Genomic DNA, 18,319 nt, shown 5'->3' with positions numbered 1-18,319 from the left:
CAGTACAGTCTGATGCAGGTTTATCTGGATGCAAGTCCCATTGTACTCAGTGATGGGATTGCCAATGTTCTCCCCATAGTGAGTCTGCTGTGCTTTTGTGTGTGCTGCAGCTGTTGGTGCAGTTTGGCAGTGCTTGTTGGTTGACTGTCCACCATGTGATCTGTGATGCCATGGAGTCTTAAGGGGGGGGGGCATTGTTGGCCTTGATTTGGACCTCACTGACAGCATCATGTAGGCTGCCTTCATGGGTCTGGGGTTCCCAGCCTGGATGGCTATGCCTGCCCAAACAAGGGGGAGGTATATTATGGGAAAATCCCCCCATTTTATTGTATTTCTGGTTATGCTACTTTGTTATCACGGCCTTCATATCTGGATGCCAGCAGGCAAAATGAACTATTCTCCCAGAAAACACTGGCCTACAGGCCTCATCCCCACTTTGGCCAAGCTCAGACTCTTGGTTGTGTATTCCCTCACAATCACACATCCTGGAAGGAAATTGATATCTCTAGTTGAATGAAACGCAGTAACCCTGTCAGATGGTTTTCCATTGTATCTTCAGTTGGTGTTTGCTTTCCTGAATGCAATTCCAGTAACTTCTGCATTTTGCACCAAAACATTGGATTATATTTGTATTTTGCATTAACTTAGGTAAACCTCATGTAAAGTTGCTAGACATCCTAATTTGACATCCTAATCCTAAGAGCTAATTTGTGTTTTAACTGACACTGCTAGCCCTGTTTACCTGCGTCCTGGTAGATTAAGAGGAACTCCCTTCATTCATACCCTAGCTACCTATTGATACATTAAAAACAAACACCCTAAGTTACACATTTATCCCCCAAACATTCTGCTTACACGTAAGCAACTTTTCAATATCCTTAAATACTAAGAGGGTTTGACTAGCAAATGGTCACTCTCCTGAGTGCCCAAACATGGAGTCACTCTCCTGAGTGCCCTAACACGGGGTCACTCTCTGGGATGTCCACACACACACTGCTCACAGAAGCTGCTGCTCACAGACCAGACGTCCAGACAGGTAGCTATGCCTTGCGCTCTGAACTCTTTCTCTTCCCTCACCCCCCTTGTTCCCTTCTCTCCCCATCTTTAGCTAGCAGCTGGGGTTGGCAGAGCAGGGATCCCTGACATTCTTCCCTACCATTCCTCTTTCTGATTTCTTTGGATGCACCAAACACACTCGCATGACACTGCACTCACCACTATAGGACACTCTGGTTAGGACATTACAATAGACCTGCTACAATTCTTTTGGATGTCTATTTCGTGTCCCTTTTAATAAAACTGTACTCATTCATTGGAATATTTCTCTCAGTCTCTTCTTTGAAAGGAATTTCTGCAGAACACTGGTTTGCATACAGTCTAAGGTCCCAGTGTTCCAATAGAGCAGGTGTACTAATTCCCCTTAAACAACTAAACCTAGCTCATTTGGTAACAGGTACACAGGCAGCAAGCAGAGGCAGCAAGCCATTGACAGTAGCAAGGCATTGACAGCATGCTCACCATCTCTACCATCTTGGGAGCACAATCCTATGATTGTCTGCCTGAAGGGAGGTCCCAATGAATTCTACAGGGCCACTCTCAGGGAAGTGAACATAGGTATTCTTTCAGGAGGGAGTCAGGCAACACTGATGAGGGATGGGAGACGCCTGTTTCCAGGCAGGGGGCTCCCTCCTCAGTGTATGTGAGGGAGGGTGGAGCCTGCAGTAGTGCAGGAGTGTGAGTGATGCCTGCAGTAGTGCATGGAGGGTGAGGGGTTGTGGGCATTGATGCCAAAGTCCTTACCTGGTCTGCAGGGGCTGCAGTGGCTGTGTGTGGAGCCACAAAAACTGTTCCTGTGCAGCAAGGGATTGTGTTGAATGTGTGGAGTCCGTCCCCCCTTGACGTACCTGGGTGGAGTTGCTGGGAAGGATAGCCTGCAAAGAGAAATTTGAGAGAACAGGCGTCAGCAATTTGTCTCTGTGAGCATATGCCCTGTGTCTTGTACAAGATGGATGCTTGGTTCATACTGTGGTTGTTGAAGCTGAATAGGGTGCTTGTGTGCCCAGTGCCCTTCCATGCTCCCCTCCACCAAAGAGGAATGGGGCAGAGACGGAGACCTGAGACAGAGATGCGGCCTGGAATCCCCTCCTCTCCGTTTGCTTATCTGTGTGGGAAGTGTTGTCCTTCTAGAAATGCTGTCTCTTTGTCACAAGTGGAAGATGAGTTAACCCAGTCTATGTGAGAGTAACTGAAGTTGCACATCATTGCACACAAACACTCTTGGGATGCCTGCCTGATTTTCTTGTTCCATCTCAAGAACGCCCTCAGCACTTTGATCAGGAGGGTCATAGCATGCCTGAAATTACTCTCCGTGGTTGTGGGAGGTGAGTGCTCCCTCTGCGTTCTCTAGTTTGTTGGGTTCTATTCCAGCTTTGATATACGTAACTACACCAGCCCCAGTCTACCCCCTGTCCCTGCCCTATCAGGTTGGTCTTCAGGAATAACCACAGCCCACTTGGCCCCTCCATTCCACCTGGTTCCCATTCTGCCCACTCTATCTATGTTCTCATCTGCAACAGAACAGTCCAACTCCCCCATGTAGACTCGGAGCATCTATCATTGCATCAATCAGGACAGTGTGTCCTGTTCCAAGTGTCATTGAAATTTGCCTTTAACCTGTGGCTTTTTGTTCTGTTTGACAGGCTGTCAATCATGTCCCACTGAATTCTCATTTTGAAGTTGTATTCTGTCCGCCTGTGAATGATTTGTAACAGTTACACACACACACATCCCCCATTCCTTAGGGATTATTTGGGCTGACCATCTATTGTCCAAACAATTTTTATACATTATGGAAGTTAAGGTGAACACCTTACATTTCAATTTTCATGCTTTTTGAAGCTTGAGGGAAAATGGAAAGCACCTCAGAATATTTTCAACTGAAGGGTTTTTTGACATTTGAATCCTAGTTTGTCCAGTACTTCAGAACTATAAAATATAGTACAATCCTTCAGATTTAGATCTGGGTGGCAGGCAGAAGTTGGGACAAAGTAACATATGAGAATTGTGACAACATACAAACACAAGTTACACCTCCAAAAGCATTCTGCAGGATTCCACATGCAAATTTGAATCAAAGCTCATTCATTCATTTGAAAGATTTATATTAACTTCCTGTCCTGTGAATGCTGTAGTGTGCATTGGAAGGCTTTCTGTATTTTGGAACTATTTGTTGGAGGGCCAAAATCTGGCCCAGGCCTCCTTTCCTAACAAGCTCCTTTGATCCAGCTGATCCTTAATTCAAGGAGAATCTCCCTTTCCCATGTTGGTCAACACACATGTGAATATTGGTGAACCTGTTGATATATCAGATATAAATATCTGGACTTTCACAAGGCATTTGGCACAGTCCCTCACCAAAGGCTCCTGAGAAAACTCCATACAGCCCAATCCTATACCTGTCTACTCAGAAGTAAGTCCCATTAGAGTCAATGGAGCTTACTCCATTGGAAAGTGTGGATAGGATTGGGCTAATAGTCAGGGAATAAGAGAGCTAGTTGTTTTATGGATTAAGAATTGGTTGAGGTCCAGGAAACAGAGAGTGGGTGTCAATGAGCAATTTTCACAAGGGAGAGAACTGAAAAGTAGTATGTCCCAAGGATCTGTCCTGGGGCTGGTGCTTTTCAACTTGTTTATGGAGTCAGGGATAGGAAGTGAGATGGCCAAATTTGCGAATAGCACTAAACTTTTCCAGGTGGTGAAATCTCAAATGGATTGTGAATTGCTTCAGAAGACTAACCAAACTGGTAAAATAAATAGCAAAACCAGGGATGTGCTTAAATGTAAGTAAGTGTAAAGTAATGCATATTTAAGCAAAAAAATCAAAACTTCAGATATACATTGATGGATTCTGAGTTGTCTGATGGATCAGAAGAGAGATCTTGGGGTGGTGATGGACAGCTCAATGAACATGTTGACCCAGTGTGCAGCATAATATGTTCACTTCCTTGACTGTGGCCATGTCACTACATGTGTGCATGTAGGACCCGTCCTCTGGCTCAGGTCACACTTGCCAAGGTGGCCTACTAAAACCTGGGAAGGGGGAGAGAGCCAAAGAAACTCCCAAATTGCTGCTACTTCATCCTTCTTCTGGCCACCCAGCAGACACTGGCAACTAAAAGACCAAAGTTGTGTGTCAAAGTTGTAAGAACATGCCCACTTACAGGGTGGCAAGTGTTCACAATGGTGTGGCCATGGATCACAACCCAAACTGACATAGCATGGACCCCACCTAACAAAAAGAAAGAACTTATTATAAGCAAACAAAACCCAACACTGCAGTCTCCTGCTGGGACCCACCTTCCACAGTGGCTTTTGTGGGTGATTCTGGCTTTTATAGGCTGTAGACTCTCATTTTCCTTTCGAGTTTATGGCCTGGCCATCCCACCCAACATTGGCAGTCACCACCAGGGGAAAAAGCTCACAGAATGTGAAGTCAGCTGTAATTCCTTTCTGCTCCCAACCAGACAGGACCACCAGAGAGAACACCACCTACCCCTGAAGTATATACCACATTTAGGGTTGCCGGCATCATCAGAGTGTACTTGCAATTCTACCTCCAATTCTACCTCCAATTCTACAGCTGTCCAGAGGACCAGAAAGAGATACCATTGAAGTTCTCCAGAAAAGCAATTCAAGTGCCTAATAATATGGGCCTCATAAATGGCTACTGTGTGTAGCTTCATAAATAGCTACACAATGGCATAAAATTGTCTTCTAAAAAATGCTTTGCCCAACACCACCATCCTCTAGGCAAAGTTAAGATGACCCATTAACTCCTGCAGCTGCAGCAACATGACTTCCTTGGTTGTCCTGCATTTATTCAGTTTTGGCCTTAGCACCTGGAGCTTTTCTGCTGGCCGGTGGTTGCACCCAGACACCATGTTTAGATCAATCCCCAAGAAAGTGAAGAAACTTGCAGGGCCCTCCGTCTTGCTCTGTGCCAAGGAAACCCCTAATTCATTGCAAAATCACCCCGATTCATCCTTCAGTGTGCAACAGCCCAATGAGTCTACTTGGATCTGTGCCACCTAAAGAGGTGACACTGATCTGAGCAGCCCGGAGCTGTGCCACACTGCCTGGGAATGGAGTCATGATCCTGCACAAGTGCCAGGTTCTGGCCCCACACCCCTGCCCATGGGCCTGCCCGCTGCCAGCCCTTTCCCTGCCCTGAAATGCCTCCTCCCCACCTTCCCCATGCCCCCCCCAGATCCCCGCACCAGCTGAGCTTAACAGGCACAAACATATCTGGGTCCGTCAGCATGGAGGCTGGATGCAGCCTCTGCAGGCTAGCACATGGCCTTGGGCCAGCCAAGCTGACACCCGAGAAGGTGCAAACATATTTTATGGCACATTTGTGACCCTCCTGGACCAGCACAAGTTCCATTACAATGTTAGGATTGTGCTCTCAGTGTCACACTTAACCATTAATGCATTTCCTGAGGATGGGCACCACTTTATCGAATGATGTATATTGCTCAGAGCATAGTCATCATTCCCAGAGGAGCCCTTGGGATACGCAAAGTGATGTATGAATCTATAGTCACTTTCAGTCTTTTGGGGAACACTCTTCAGGGGTGACTTGAAGATTTTTTGAGGGGGTTCTGAAAAGGGCCAACTGCTCCTGCTGTTGAAAATTCCTTTTTTGCTTTCATCTGACAACCTCTTCAATTAAGATTGAAGTCTGTACCTTTGGAAACAAACACGAAATCTTGAATACCTGCAAAAATCCCTCCCAAATATATTTTGCTGCCTAAAAGTAAAGGAGCAGCCATCTGTTGAGGCAGGCCAGCTTAATTATGCTGAACCTCTTTCCCAGCAGAGGGCTTGTGGGAGCCAACCCCCCCCTTTTTGGTTCTCCCCCATGGTTGGTTCCCTCTGCCCTAAAGCCCTTTGTGGGTGGAAAATTATACCTAGAGTGGTGCATCCCACATGTTCTGCAATTGTACATGATATTACACAGCCTCCTAGGGTACCTTCCTGAGTTACTGAAGTTCCTGCAGATGCAGAGGGACTTGAACCTGCAAGGCTGACTCCGCACTGCAAGCAATCACCCGTCTGCTGTCTGAATAGTCACCTGTGAAGGGCCTGACAGACATCTTGATCTGAAGCCATAGCTGTATTGGTTCCACTCCCAACTATTTTGGGCCTCATGAAGCCCTGATGCAAAAGCATTCATCATATACCTGCCAGGCAAAGGCTGTCTGCCCTTTAAATACCCTATGGATACTTCCTGCTAACTGGGCAAAGAGGCACCTTGTAAAGTGGTGTCCTCTTACAGCCCAATCCTATGCATGTCTGCTCAGAAGTAAGTCCCCTTATAGTCAATGGGGCTTACTCCCAGGCAAGTGAAGAGAGGATTGTAGCCTTACTTAGCAGGGGGAGAACAACTGGAACAGAACCCAGCATGGTCTCTTTCCCAGTGGCTGTTGCTGGTGTCTTGCCTACATCTCTTTTAGACTGTGAGCCTCTTAAGGACAGCAGATTTGTAAGCTGCTTTGTGAACTGCTTTTTGTTGAAAAGTGGCATATAAATATTCTTAATAATGATACCAAATATTAATCTCCTCTCTTGCAGTTTGTGCACATTTGTTTTAATCTCAGAGGCAGCTGAGAACAAATGTGTTCCTTCTTCCGTATGGCACCAGTCATGTTGCTGGTGTATGTCCGAGATGAATCATATTATTAGTGAGTAAAAGAGAGAGAAGAAAGAATATGACAAGGATACCAGCACATGCAGTGCCACCAGTAACCACTCCATTCCGAACCCTGTTCCCTGCCCCTTCCCTGCCCAGACATTCCCCCGTTCTTCCCTCTCTCTCTACCATATTCCCCCCCCCCCACCATCTCACCCTGCTGCCAGCTTACCTTTACTGCCAGAGGTAGCTGGCTCTGGTAGCAGGCCTGTGGTACCACTACCATTTGCAGTAGCGGTTTCAACATGCCCTACTCTTTTTTTTTTAACTATTTTTTACTTATATCTGGTTGAACTTCTGTTTGCACCCCCATCATTGGATAAAGTGCACACACTATCAAGGCAGCTACGTCTTCAGTGGGGGAGGGGATAAGATTGGGCTGTCAATGTTTCCTATTGGCTCAATAATACTAGGCCCTTGTTGCCATTATTTTTGTCCCTCCTCTCTGATTGATTCTGTGATTACCTGTTCTGCAGTAAAAGAATAAAGAGCCCAACCCTATTCCCTGCCAGTCGCACCTATGCAGTCCACAACCTTGGCAGCAAGGAGGTAGGTCACCATGTAAGCTATTAACTGGACACAAATTCATTCACTGTTGTACATGTGACACTCTGTGTGATACTCCTGAGAGCAGCCACATCCCATCTGGCTTTATATTTTGTTTGCGTCACTTAAAAGCCTTAAGAAGGGTTGTTGTTTTTTTCTCCTCCATTTTATTCTTTAAAAAAAGGAAAGACAATAAAACCAAACTAATAATGATAAATAAATAATGAAGACTGACCATTCAGTTCCAATGAATCCAAAGTGATACCCAAGTCTAACAAAGATTTGTACTGAAATACAAAGTTTCAAAGATCTCTGGAGGCATAACTCAGATTAATTATATGCTGGGAAAGATCTCAGTATGATCTCTGAAGGAATACATAGATTCTAAAAAAAAACTATTTTTTTCCAATGTTTTCAGAAAGGGACTTCAGACCAACTTTATACTACCAAAGGTGTTTCTCTGCAGTGATTTAATTCATCTTCATCATACTTTTCTGAGCCAGATTTCAGTCAGGGTAAAGGTTTCTACTTCCAGTTAGGGGCCCACCATAGTCCTTAGCTGCTATCAGCATATTATATATCATATTAGCATGTTCATTTTTCCTAAAACAAAAATGTTTTACATAGCCAGTCTTCATTATTTTTTGTTTGGTATTACTGCATTTACAAAGTTAACTGAGAAAAAAAAATCAGAAGGGGGGTGACTGCTCTGAGGTGTATCACATAGAGTGTAACACAGACAGCTCTCTCCCTCTTGGACATAACAGTTGTAGGTGTGTCCTTGGAGCAATGGGCTTCTGCCTCTCAGGGAAGTTCATTCCCTTGAAGTCCAGGTAGCTGGCCTGGAGAATCTGGAGCAGCAGAGAGGTATTTGAAAGTCTCCTTTGGGGAAAGTGACAAAGGGGTCCTGCTCTCAGTTTGGAAGCTCCTTTGCTGTTAGGGAGAATGAGAGGGAAAGAGAGAAATGATTCTTTAGAAAGAACTCATCCCTGGTGGATGAACCCAAATCGTCTTGAAAAGAGGAAACTCTGTGGGTGATGATGGGTGTTTTGATCATTAGAAACATAAAGGAATGGACTTCTGTCAATTAAATAGACCACATTTTGACCTCCCTCCTTACTGCCAAGGTTGTAGACTTTACATCGGTACCAACCAGCACAACCCCAGAGGTGTAGTCGCTCTAATTCAAAGGGGATTTTTTCTGGACATCAGGAGGAGTTCCAACATCAGGTTCCCCCTCCCCGCCCCAATTAGATGTGTATACAGTTGAGATGCTGCAAATGGTGATATATATATCAAGGTAAGTTCACATCAAGAGGATATGATATGTCACCATTCTTAGGTGTGCAGAGAGAGCCTCCTTCTTTCTTCTTTCCCCAGGCAGTCTCTTTGGTAATATGACTTGGCACCTGATGGGTGTCTCCTTTCTCCCAGGTAAGTTAAGTGAGGTGGTTGTGTATGCTCCCAACCAGGAGAAGTTGGAGGATTTCCCAGGAGGGGGAAGTTCTTTCTCTTGGTTTCTAGAAGTAGGCTGTCTCTGAATGCTAGTCGCAAGGGCATGGCAACAGGATATAGGTATTTTGCTGTATTGTGTGCTCTCTGAGGCATCTGGTGGGCCACTGAGATACAGGGCACAATCCTGCCCTTGACTCGGGCTCGTTTGCACCTCCTCAGGAGGAAGCCAGGCCGGCACTCAGAGAAGCACTGGCCTGCAGAGGCTGATGGAAGCCTCTGCTCCAGCTTCCTCCAAGTGCCTTGTGTTGGCTTGGATATGTCAACGCAAGGACGAAAGGTAGGCGGGGGAAGGAAGTGGGAGGGAGGCGTTCCTGGGAGGGGGAGGGTAGGTGGGAGCTGGATCCTGGGGGTGGGTGGGCAGGGAGCAAGAGGTGGGACTGGGATCCAGCAGTTATGCGGATCCCAACCCCCATACCCAGGGAGAACGGAGCAGCTTCAGGTCACTCCGCTCTCCTCAGACTTGTGCCACCTCAAAAGGTGGTGCAAGTTCGAGGAGACCCATGGGGGCCAGAGGCCCTTACCTGGAAGCAAGGGAAAACGTTTCCCCTTGCTTCTGGTTGAGCCGCTTATGGCCACTACCCTGCGCTGGATACAGCGCAAGCCTCCTGGCTTGCCTGTTCCAGCTCAGGATAGTATTGTGCCCACAGTAAGATGAACTTGATGTGCCTTTGGCCTGATCTAGCAGGGCTCTTATGTTGCCCCAATTCCCTTATCTTATCCCTTAGCTTCAAGCACTACATCCCATTTTGTTGCTGTTTTGTGCCCAGCTGTTTAATTAATCTTTGCCCTACTACAGAGTGCCCCAGAAGCCCAACACTTCCCTCTCCTTGCCTGCCATCCTCTTTCCTCATAGTTGGGGGTGGGGGGAGGATAAAACTCCTTCCCTCCTCCACTCTGGTCCTTGTTAGTTTGAAGGTATAGACTAGTCTCCAACTGCTTCGTTCCACCAGCAACACGTATGATCAAGCTCTTGCTCTGGTCCTCCCTTCTTCCTCTTTCCTGCTTGCTCTCCCAGAACTGCTGTCTCTTGCAGCCTTGCCCCAACTTGGCCTTCCACGCTTCCCTCTCACCTGCTCTTACCCCCTTTTATGCTGCTTTCACCCTGCCCTCCATACCTCTCCACACATCTTCAAACTTGGCTGCACCTCCTGATTTGGTAAGCATCCTGTCAGCTCATAGAACTCTTGTGAGGCTTCCACTCTGCAGTTCCCTGCCTGTTCTTTGTCCATTCAGATTTGTCTGCATGTTCTCTGCCACATCCCCCAAGGTGCTTATCACATGGACATAAGCATGTCATGACTGACAGACTGACAAAGAGACCAAAGGCCATGTTGGCATTTGGGAAAGGGCACAGTATATCAGTTTTATGTGCAAATGACAGAGGCTACGAGCCAACGTGGAGGAGTTGGCATGCCTGTTCAAAAGAGAGAACATACAGTGGGCATAATGGCAACCTGGTGGAACAGAGAGAACTGGAGAGGAGGGTGCAGGTGGTGTAGCTCTGTCAAAAAGACATAGAATCCAACCAAGTAGAAAGCTTAAGGGATGAAACCTCTCCAAAGAAACAGTGTGGCTCTCAAAAAGTCATTCTGTTCTGGGGACATGCTCTCATCCATTTGATCAAAGTGCTGAAGGTGCAGTTGTGGACCTACCATAAGTTCCAATGGGGCAAATGCCCCAGGCGTCAGGCACCAGGACCCTGCAGAAGCCTTTCTAAGGCTCCCGGCGGGGGTGGAAACTGTGCTTCCGGTTTTCTGGAAGCACAGTTTATAGCGTTGGGGAACCTCACAGAAGTTTCCCTGATGCGTTCCTGGGTCATGCAAGGCTCTGTGAGCCTCAGGTGAGTGGGGGGGGTCAGATTTCTGCACTGGGGGGGTGGCGATAACACACAGGGGATGCCATTGCAGACCTTTGCCCCAGGTAAGGTACAGTACAGTACAATTGTTGTGTATTACACTGCATTAGCTTTGAGATTCTCCTTTGCAATTATTCTGTCTTAATCACCATAATAAAATCTACCTGTCCCTGCACATGCAATCGAGTCTTTACACAAGCACTCAGTCCCTGCACATGCAATCAAGTTCCCCCATGCATGCATGTTACATGCATCTTTGAGCATGCCTGGTACCTGTGCCCTTCTCCATATGGCACCACCAGTGCTACTGGCATTCAAGAGTCAAGGGTCATCTGTATCAGGTGGGCCTCAGCCCTGAGCAGCCCCTGATGGCACACCTGAGGTTCCCACCTGCTCTGTTTGTTTGGGATGTTTGTTTACATTAAATTCGTGTTTTTCTTTTTGAAAAATACAAACTAATATGGGAATATTGCTAAAACCCAGATAACCTGTACCACAAGGTACTATATAACCTATATCAGGATAACGACTCCAAACTCTTCAAATGGTAATGCCTTTATGTATACCTGAACAAAATGACCCCATGTGTTCCCTTTCAATATGGCCAACTTGAGGGCTCCAGAAGCTCATAAGGATAACTGTCTTCCCTTGTTTGTACTCATCGTAAACAGCATCAGGGATTGGCCAGTGGGGATCCTGACTGGTGAACATGGCAGTCCTCCAGTTCCACTCATATCACCTCCCACCGTCTATGTGGCCTGAAAGATCATATGGAGATCTGGGAACTCTCAGTTGGACCCATGAAGACTTTGAAAGGCTTGTAGGAGGAGAGGAGAGATGCCACCAGCCTCCTTTTTCTGCCCCACAAACACTTTCAAGTCCCCCTGTGCTCAGATCACATGGGGGCTTAGACCACCAGCACACAGAGCTATGCTGGTTGTCTGCATGGCGGCTCAATTTGGCTTCCAGGATTAGGATGATCACTGCTGCTTTTGCTTCATAGAAGGGGCCCTGAGGGGTCAGGTTCATGGTCTATCCGGCATCCTGCTTTGCACAGTGACCAACCAGATCCCTGCAGGAAACTCAAAAGCAAAAAACAGAGGAGATGCCAGTCTTGCTCTCCTTCAGCAGCTGGAGTTTGGTGACACTGAGGCTTGAAACATGAAATACTTATACAATTAGTTTGGTGTTTGGCCATTGATGGAGCTATGATTCATTAATTTCTTTGGAAAGCCCCTCCAAGATAGCGGTCAACATCACATCTTGTGACAGTGTTTCCTAGCCAACATTTTATTACAAGGTGTTCAGGGAAAAAAACAGGTATACACTTGGCATACCTGGTGCTGAGTGCCTGTCTAGAGAGCAGGAACCAGACTAGTGACATGCCTGTTTGTTGAACAAATGCCAAGAAGCCTCAGATCCACAGGCCACAAAGGCCACATTTTTGATCTGCCAGGTAATTGTGCTCCAAAATTCAAATGAAACTAGCCTGCTCCAGAATGTGAATGGAGTCTTGTGTGCTCCAAAAATTCAAAAGTAGTTGGCTAGTTCCTAAAATTCAAGTATCCTGCTGAAGTAGGAAAACTGGATCCTACTCCTGAGGAAGAAGTTTAATAAAACAAAAGAAGGATTCTAACAGATTCCAACTTCACGAGTCAACCAAGGAGGCATATTACCAAGCCAATGCCCTCCAAACTAACTACAACACATTAAACTGGGTGTGAAAGTACCACCTGAAGGGATCCGCAATCCCTTGATTAATTTGAATTGCCAGTGATCCCATAAGATTGTATGGGGAGAAGTTCTATACTGTAAAAATCTCAGGCACCAGAACATTGTTTTCTTTGCTCTTTGCGCACTTGCCTTCATTCTGCCCTGCTGTCATCCGGTTCCAACTACCATCCAAGCACCACCATACCAGCTGGCTCCCAGGATCAGTAACACTCCACTTTCTGTGTCAGCCTTCCTCTCCATGTGTAAACGAAGCTGCTGAGCAAATGTAGGCTAGCCAGCTAACCCTTGTGGGCCGGCCGCCACTCTTGTTGCTCCTTCTCTCTGGGAAAGCAATGTGCCCCCATGCTCTACTTCCCTCACTAATTCAGCGACTTCTTGACTGCAGGCTAGGCTTGCTTCATATCAGTCTGTCTGTAAGACTCTGCTTTACTCAGAGTGTTTCAAAGGCATGGCTTGTACTACGACGTCCATTCATTAAGAGTGCACTGTGTGGAGCACTTTTGAAGCAATGCCACAACATGCTCCCTCTGCTTCTGGAGTAACCTGCCACACATCCCAAGGTTAACAAGTAAACTTCTTCTTCCTCTTTTTTTAGGCAGCTTCCCTAGTGGACCAGCCATGCCAAAAGGGGGCCCTGCCTCTGCTGCCTGCATTTTTTTCCTGTTTCTCCTCCTCACCCCGGTGTCTCCACAGTGTCGGACGGCCACTGCTGATGAATGCAAGAAAAGTCGGGAATTTATACCAGGCCGTGACTTGGCCAGTCGAGGCTTCGACATAACCAGACTCAAACACTCACAATATAATGTGTTTGATTTTAGTGAGTGGAAAAATCAGGATGGCAGCTGCACTTTGTGTGAGAATCCCTTACTGCAAGGGAAGCCGCTCCAGAGACTTCCACTGGCCATCACTGACTGGAAAGCCAACATTTCATGCCAGCAGAAAGTACAATACTCAGTAGCCTTGTCATGCATTTCTCTGGCTAAACTGATGACAGAATTGATTGTAAGAAGTGATTGGAAGAAAGAGCTGGATGTAGACGTAGATCCCAGCACTTACACCCAATTTGCTGCTGAGGGATCCATTGCCAAATGGGTCTCCTTCTGCAGACAGAAAATTGAAGAGGACAAGTACATTTTCCTTCTCCATCATGTCTCCTGCTCATACTACAAGTGAGGAAGCTACTGGCAAGTTGAGAAATGCAAAGGGCTGGAGTGGAAGATGGGCAGGGCTGTCATTGACTATCCTAGCTGGGCAGAGTTCGAGAGAGCTGGGGAGAAAATGGAGTGATTTCCTTAAAACTCAAAAAGCCTTATGAAGCCTTGTTGCAATGTTCTTATGCCTCACCAGAACTAACATATAAAGTACACATTTAAGCTCCTGGGGACTGTTAGTATCCAAAGTGCAGGTGGCTCGCATTAAATGTGGGGGTTCCATTCTTGGAACCCCCACAGATGATGGAACCTGTTGATAATGAAATTAGTGGGTCTGGGCACCTACAACCGTCTGTAGGCGACGGGAGCTGTGCTCCTGTCACCTCCAGAGAGTCTTCTGAGGCCTGTGGAGGCCGCACAGAAGGCTTTAGAAGGTCACTTCCTGTTTTGGGTTGGGGGGTGAACAGAAGTGACATTTTAGGCCCTTATAAGGCCAACCGTGCAGGTTTGGGACTGGCAGTTAATAAAATCTGCAGGTCCCAAATCTGCAGGTAACAAGGGCCCACTGTGTGCCAGTTGGATAACTCTTCTTAAGTTCAGAAACATTAGTCCGCTTATCCTGAAGAAACCTACTTCATGTTACTCCTTGCCCTCCTTTAAGCGCCTTGGCAAATGCACAGCCTTACAAGCTATTGATGGGGCTTTTGGGGGGAGGATCAGGGTGTGATCTAAATGTCTTAGCTGGTCGGTGTGGGATGCATCAAGTGGGAGTATCAGCACTGATTCTTTAAATGGATTGTGTCTTGTCACAAATTAGGGCTAGGATATTATTTCACAGGTGAACAGGATAGATGTGTTGAGGTTTGGCACTGCTGGAAATTACAGAACCCTTCTCAAAACTGGAGTTGGAGAGCAGGAAGAGGCTTGAACCAACAAAGGAAAATGGTTTGTCCTTTTGCATTCAGCCTGCATCGGCAGCACCTCTGCCACCAACTGTGGTCGATATGGGCTCTTCCCCTCTAAAGTACATGCTCTCACTGACAGTCAAACACCCCCTCTAAATGGGGAGTTGAGTAACAGTTCTCCACCTCTCAGAACAATAACATTGTTGACCATCCAAAAACAGAATTGGTACCACATCCAGCACTCTCAAAAGGATGTTGACCATTCAGGTCACGTACAGGTAATATATGGCAGTGGTCTTCAACCTGTGGGTTGTGACCCCAATAGGGTCAAATGTGTCATTTGGGAGGTTGCGGCAACCTTTCAAAGTCTTGTAAGAAGGGCTCGCATCCAATCCAATAATGGGACTGCCTTGTCAAAACTGACTTCTTGATGTGATCCTCTCCTTGCTGTCTTGTTCTCTTGCAGTGGTTCCCAACATTTTTTCACTTGCATACCACTTGGCAGCCCATTTCCATAAATTGTACCCCTCATATTAGCAAAATGTTTGTAATTAATATGAATAATATAAGCCCTCATCTCGTCTCTATGAAAACCCATAGTTCATGTATTCATCACAGTGTTTTCTCTTTTTATCTGTTTGAAGAATCAAAGACTCTGCCTTTGCACTGTTTTGCACCAGAAATGTCCTGAGAGATTCTTGGTGATTGATCACTTTACATATTATGTTTCAGCTTTTTTACTGTGCTGGTTTTCAATCACTGATTCATACATGAATGGATGACCAAAAACTACCTATTGGTGGGGCTTTCATAGCCAGCTAGCTACCTCCCTTGCTGCCTTGCTGGTCTTGCAAGGCATTCTGGAGCACTACCTGCCTTTTTTGCCATTATTCCATTCTTTTTCAAGTACCCCTGAAGGTCCTGTTGAGTGCCACTGAGGTACGGGTACCCCAGAGTGGGCACTACTGTTGTACTGGTATGTTGTTAACAGTCAAATTACTTTTATAGTGTTTACAAAAAGGTTGTGAAGGCCAGAATTTTAAAAGTTAATGAATACAAATGAATCTTAAGATCTTTTACTATATTTTAAATCAGCCATTTTCAACCACTGTGCCGTGGCACACTGGTGTGCCACGAGTGGTCCATAGGGTGCCACAGGAATTTGGGGGAAGGTCATTTATTAATAGGGCCAACAGGAGATGTGAGCCCCCACTGGCAGCATGGTGTGCCTTGTCAAATGTCAAAAACCTGGTGGTGTGCCTTGACCATTTTAGTGCCTTGTCAGTGTGCCGTGAGATGAAAAAGGTTGAAAATCACTGCTTTAAATAAATTAGAGACTGTACAGTTCTTTGGTAACAATTACTGGTAGGTTATTTTTCAGATCTGGCCTTGTGTAAAATCAGACAAAACTATAGTCAGACACCACCCTAAGTTTAACCCCCAACTTATCCGAAGGTCACAGAACATTCCATGATTTTTTGGTATTTGCAGTATTTATTCATTGGAGTTGTGGCATGAAAAGTTTGAAGATCACTGATTCATGGAATTCAGTGGTGCAGGAGATGGTGGTGGCCACTGGCTGAAATGAAATGCTGGACTAGGTAGACATTTCCATGGTCTGATTTGGCACATAATTCTTCAGGTCATCTCGAAGTTGTAGTGCTTGATCACTGCAGATCAGAATTGTAAGGAAATACCTATAATAGAGGGCATATTCCCTTTTGGGTCTCTGAATGCTCTTCTTGTCTTTCTTGCAGGTTTCGTATCATCAAAAATAAGTCAGTTAGTGCAAAATTCATGAACAATGTAAAAATTCTTCCTGAAAAGCTTGACTCCCACTCAAAGTGGGGCTACAACCAATTAATTTTACGCTATGGGACTCACTTCATGAAGGAGCCTGACTTGGGAGCACGTGTCAACTACATGACAGGTATTGAGGCATGCAGGATTCCGTTGACAAACTACACTATCTCTGAGATCCGTCGTTGCCTGGAAATTGAGGCGGGTGTCCATATTGGTTTTGATGAAATGACTAAGAATCCAGACTTCCACAAGTGCAAACACAAGAGAACAGACATGGCTTTCCTCTTTCTAGTCAGTAAATACATAAAGGACCTTGAGGGTGGGAGAACTTCTAACTCAGACTTGAGTGACGAAGCATTTAATTTCCCAGAATCCTCCAAACGTTGGCTGGAAAGTGTCAAAACTCTGCCTGCTTTGCTTTCCTCCTCCATCGAGCCGCTCCATACCTTGCTGGATAAGAATGACCCTCGGAGGGAGAACTTGCGGCAGGTAGTCAGCGAGCATGTGAGAAGGCAAGTTCTGCTGAGGAACTGCACACTCCTGTGCCCACCAGGGGTCCAACAGAGTGTCTGGGAACCCTGCTCCTGTGAATGTCCCAGTAATAACTTCACCAACACCATGTGCTGTTCACAACAGCAAGGCCTGGGAAAGCTGACCATGACAATTCAACGTGCCGAAAGTTTGTGGGGTGACTTCTTCACACATTCCGATGGCTATGTCAGTGTGTCACTTCAAAACAAGGAAATGTGCACCCACACTGTTTGGAACAACAATAATCCAGAATGGAACACCAGCATGGACTTTGGAATCGTCAAGTTGACAGGGGATTTCACTAAGGTAAAAATAGAAGTGTGGGATGAGGACTCCGGATGGAACGATGATCTTTTGGGGAGATGCTTGATGACTCTGAGACCTTGGGAAACATTTCAGCATGTCTGTCGGCTGAATCATGGGAGCCTGCACTACAAAGGCCGTTTGGTTTGTGGTTACCACCTTGGAGGCCCTTCCTGCAGGGATTATATCCCTCTGTGGCCAAAGGAAAGAAAAAAAAATTCGCAACACATGGGCAAAGCTGAGAGGTAAATAATTTCATTGTGGAGGAGTCAGTGGAATTTTTCAAGCATGGCTGAATTGCTTTTCGCTGAAGCACATCCTGGCTTCCTTCCTAACAGCCACCACTGAATTTGCCAAACCTGCATCCAATTGCAACCAACTGCCAATCAAAGATGCATCCATAAAATCTTATGACATGAAGTACATTATGGTGTTATAAGATTCTCACCTAGCATCACCTAGCATCAGCTTATGCTCTGAATTTTGGAACTAAAATCTGTACAAAGGCCAAATCACATTTATAAAGGTATATTTATATACCTTTATTAATAAAGGTGAATACCATGTGTCTGATGACTTGAAATCATTCTGTTTTTATGTAGGGTGCTGCAGCCCTGCCCTCTGGTCTTTGCTTACAAGCTTCCACATACTCTGACATTTCAGCAGGCCCAGCCTTGTATATGAACAAGAAATGGTCACTGCCATGAGAGCTAGAAAATTTAATAACAAAAATGAAATTCTGGTCAACAGTTTCATTCATAAGCACAATAAAAATGAAAAAGATGTCAAGTTGCTAACAGTATAATAATAATAATAATAATAATAATAATAATAATAATAATAATAATAATTAATAATAATATTTTCATACAGTCAGGAAGGTGTCATTGACTAGTTTGTTTTGTCCAGACAACGAGTCCTTCCCAAGGACCAGGGATTCTTGGTTTTTATCCTATAAATACCATCACAAAACATAAGCTGTTCCCAGTAAAACTGCTTTATGTTGTTGGTGGATGGCAATTTCTGTGACCCCAGTGCTGTTCGGGTGCTCTTCAAGGTGTTTTGGAATAGCACCAAGGGTGCCAATCACCACTGGGATTACTTTGGTCTTCTTCTGCCACAGCCTTTCAATTTCTACTTGTGAATCTTTGTATTTTGTTATTTTTTCCAGCTCTTTTTTCTTCCACTGGATTGTGGCAGGCCTCTGGGGCTCACAGAGGGGCTT

At 45.7% G+C, this 18,319-nt stretch overlaps 1 protein-coding gene across 1 annotated transcript; it reads left to right on the top strand.

The window, feature by feature from the left end:
- Positions 1–8,694: 8,694 nt before the first annotated feature.
- On the top strand, positions 8,695–17,343 carry LOC136653496 (perforin-1-like). The gene is made up of 3 exons (XM_066630393.1): positions 8,695–8,731; positions 8,972–9,089; positions 16,215–17,343. Exons 1-3 carry the CDS (start codon positions 8,695–8,697, stop codon positions 17,341–17,343), a joined length of 1,284 nt encoding a protein of 427 aa, XP_066486490.1.
- The last annotated feature ends 976 nt before the right edge of the window (positions 17,344–18,319 follow it).

Source organism: Tiliqua scincoides, chromosome 5 (genome assembly GCF_035046505.1).
Source record: "Tiliqua scincoides isolate rTilSci1 chromosome 5, rTilSci1.hap2, whole genome shotgun sequence".
Lineage (NCBI taxonomy): Eukaryota > Metazoa > Chordata > Lepidosauria > Squamata > Scincidae > Tiliqua > Tiliqua scincoides.
The sequence above is the reverse complement of the archived record's forward strand: the minus strand, read 5'-3'. Positions and strand labels throughout refer to the sequence as shown.

Excerpts from the sequence above, each read along its gene's own strand:
- LOC136653496 (XM_066630393.1), top strand. The coding sequence starts at position 8,695 with ATGACTTGGCACCTGATGGGTGTCTCCTTTCTCCCAG. Across the intron at positions 8,732-8,971 it reads GGGTGTCTCCTTTCTCCCAG|GAGGAAGCCAGGCCGGCACT; the intron begins GTAAGTTAAGTG and ends GCACCTCCTCAG. Across the intron at positions 9,090-16,214 it reads TGTCAACGCAAGGACGAAAG|GTTTCGTATCATCAAAAATA; the intron begins GTAGGCGGGGGA and ends TCTTTCTTGCAG.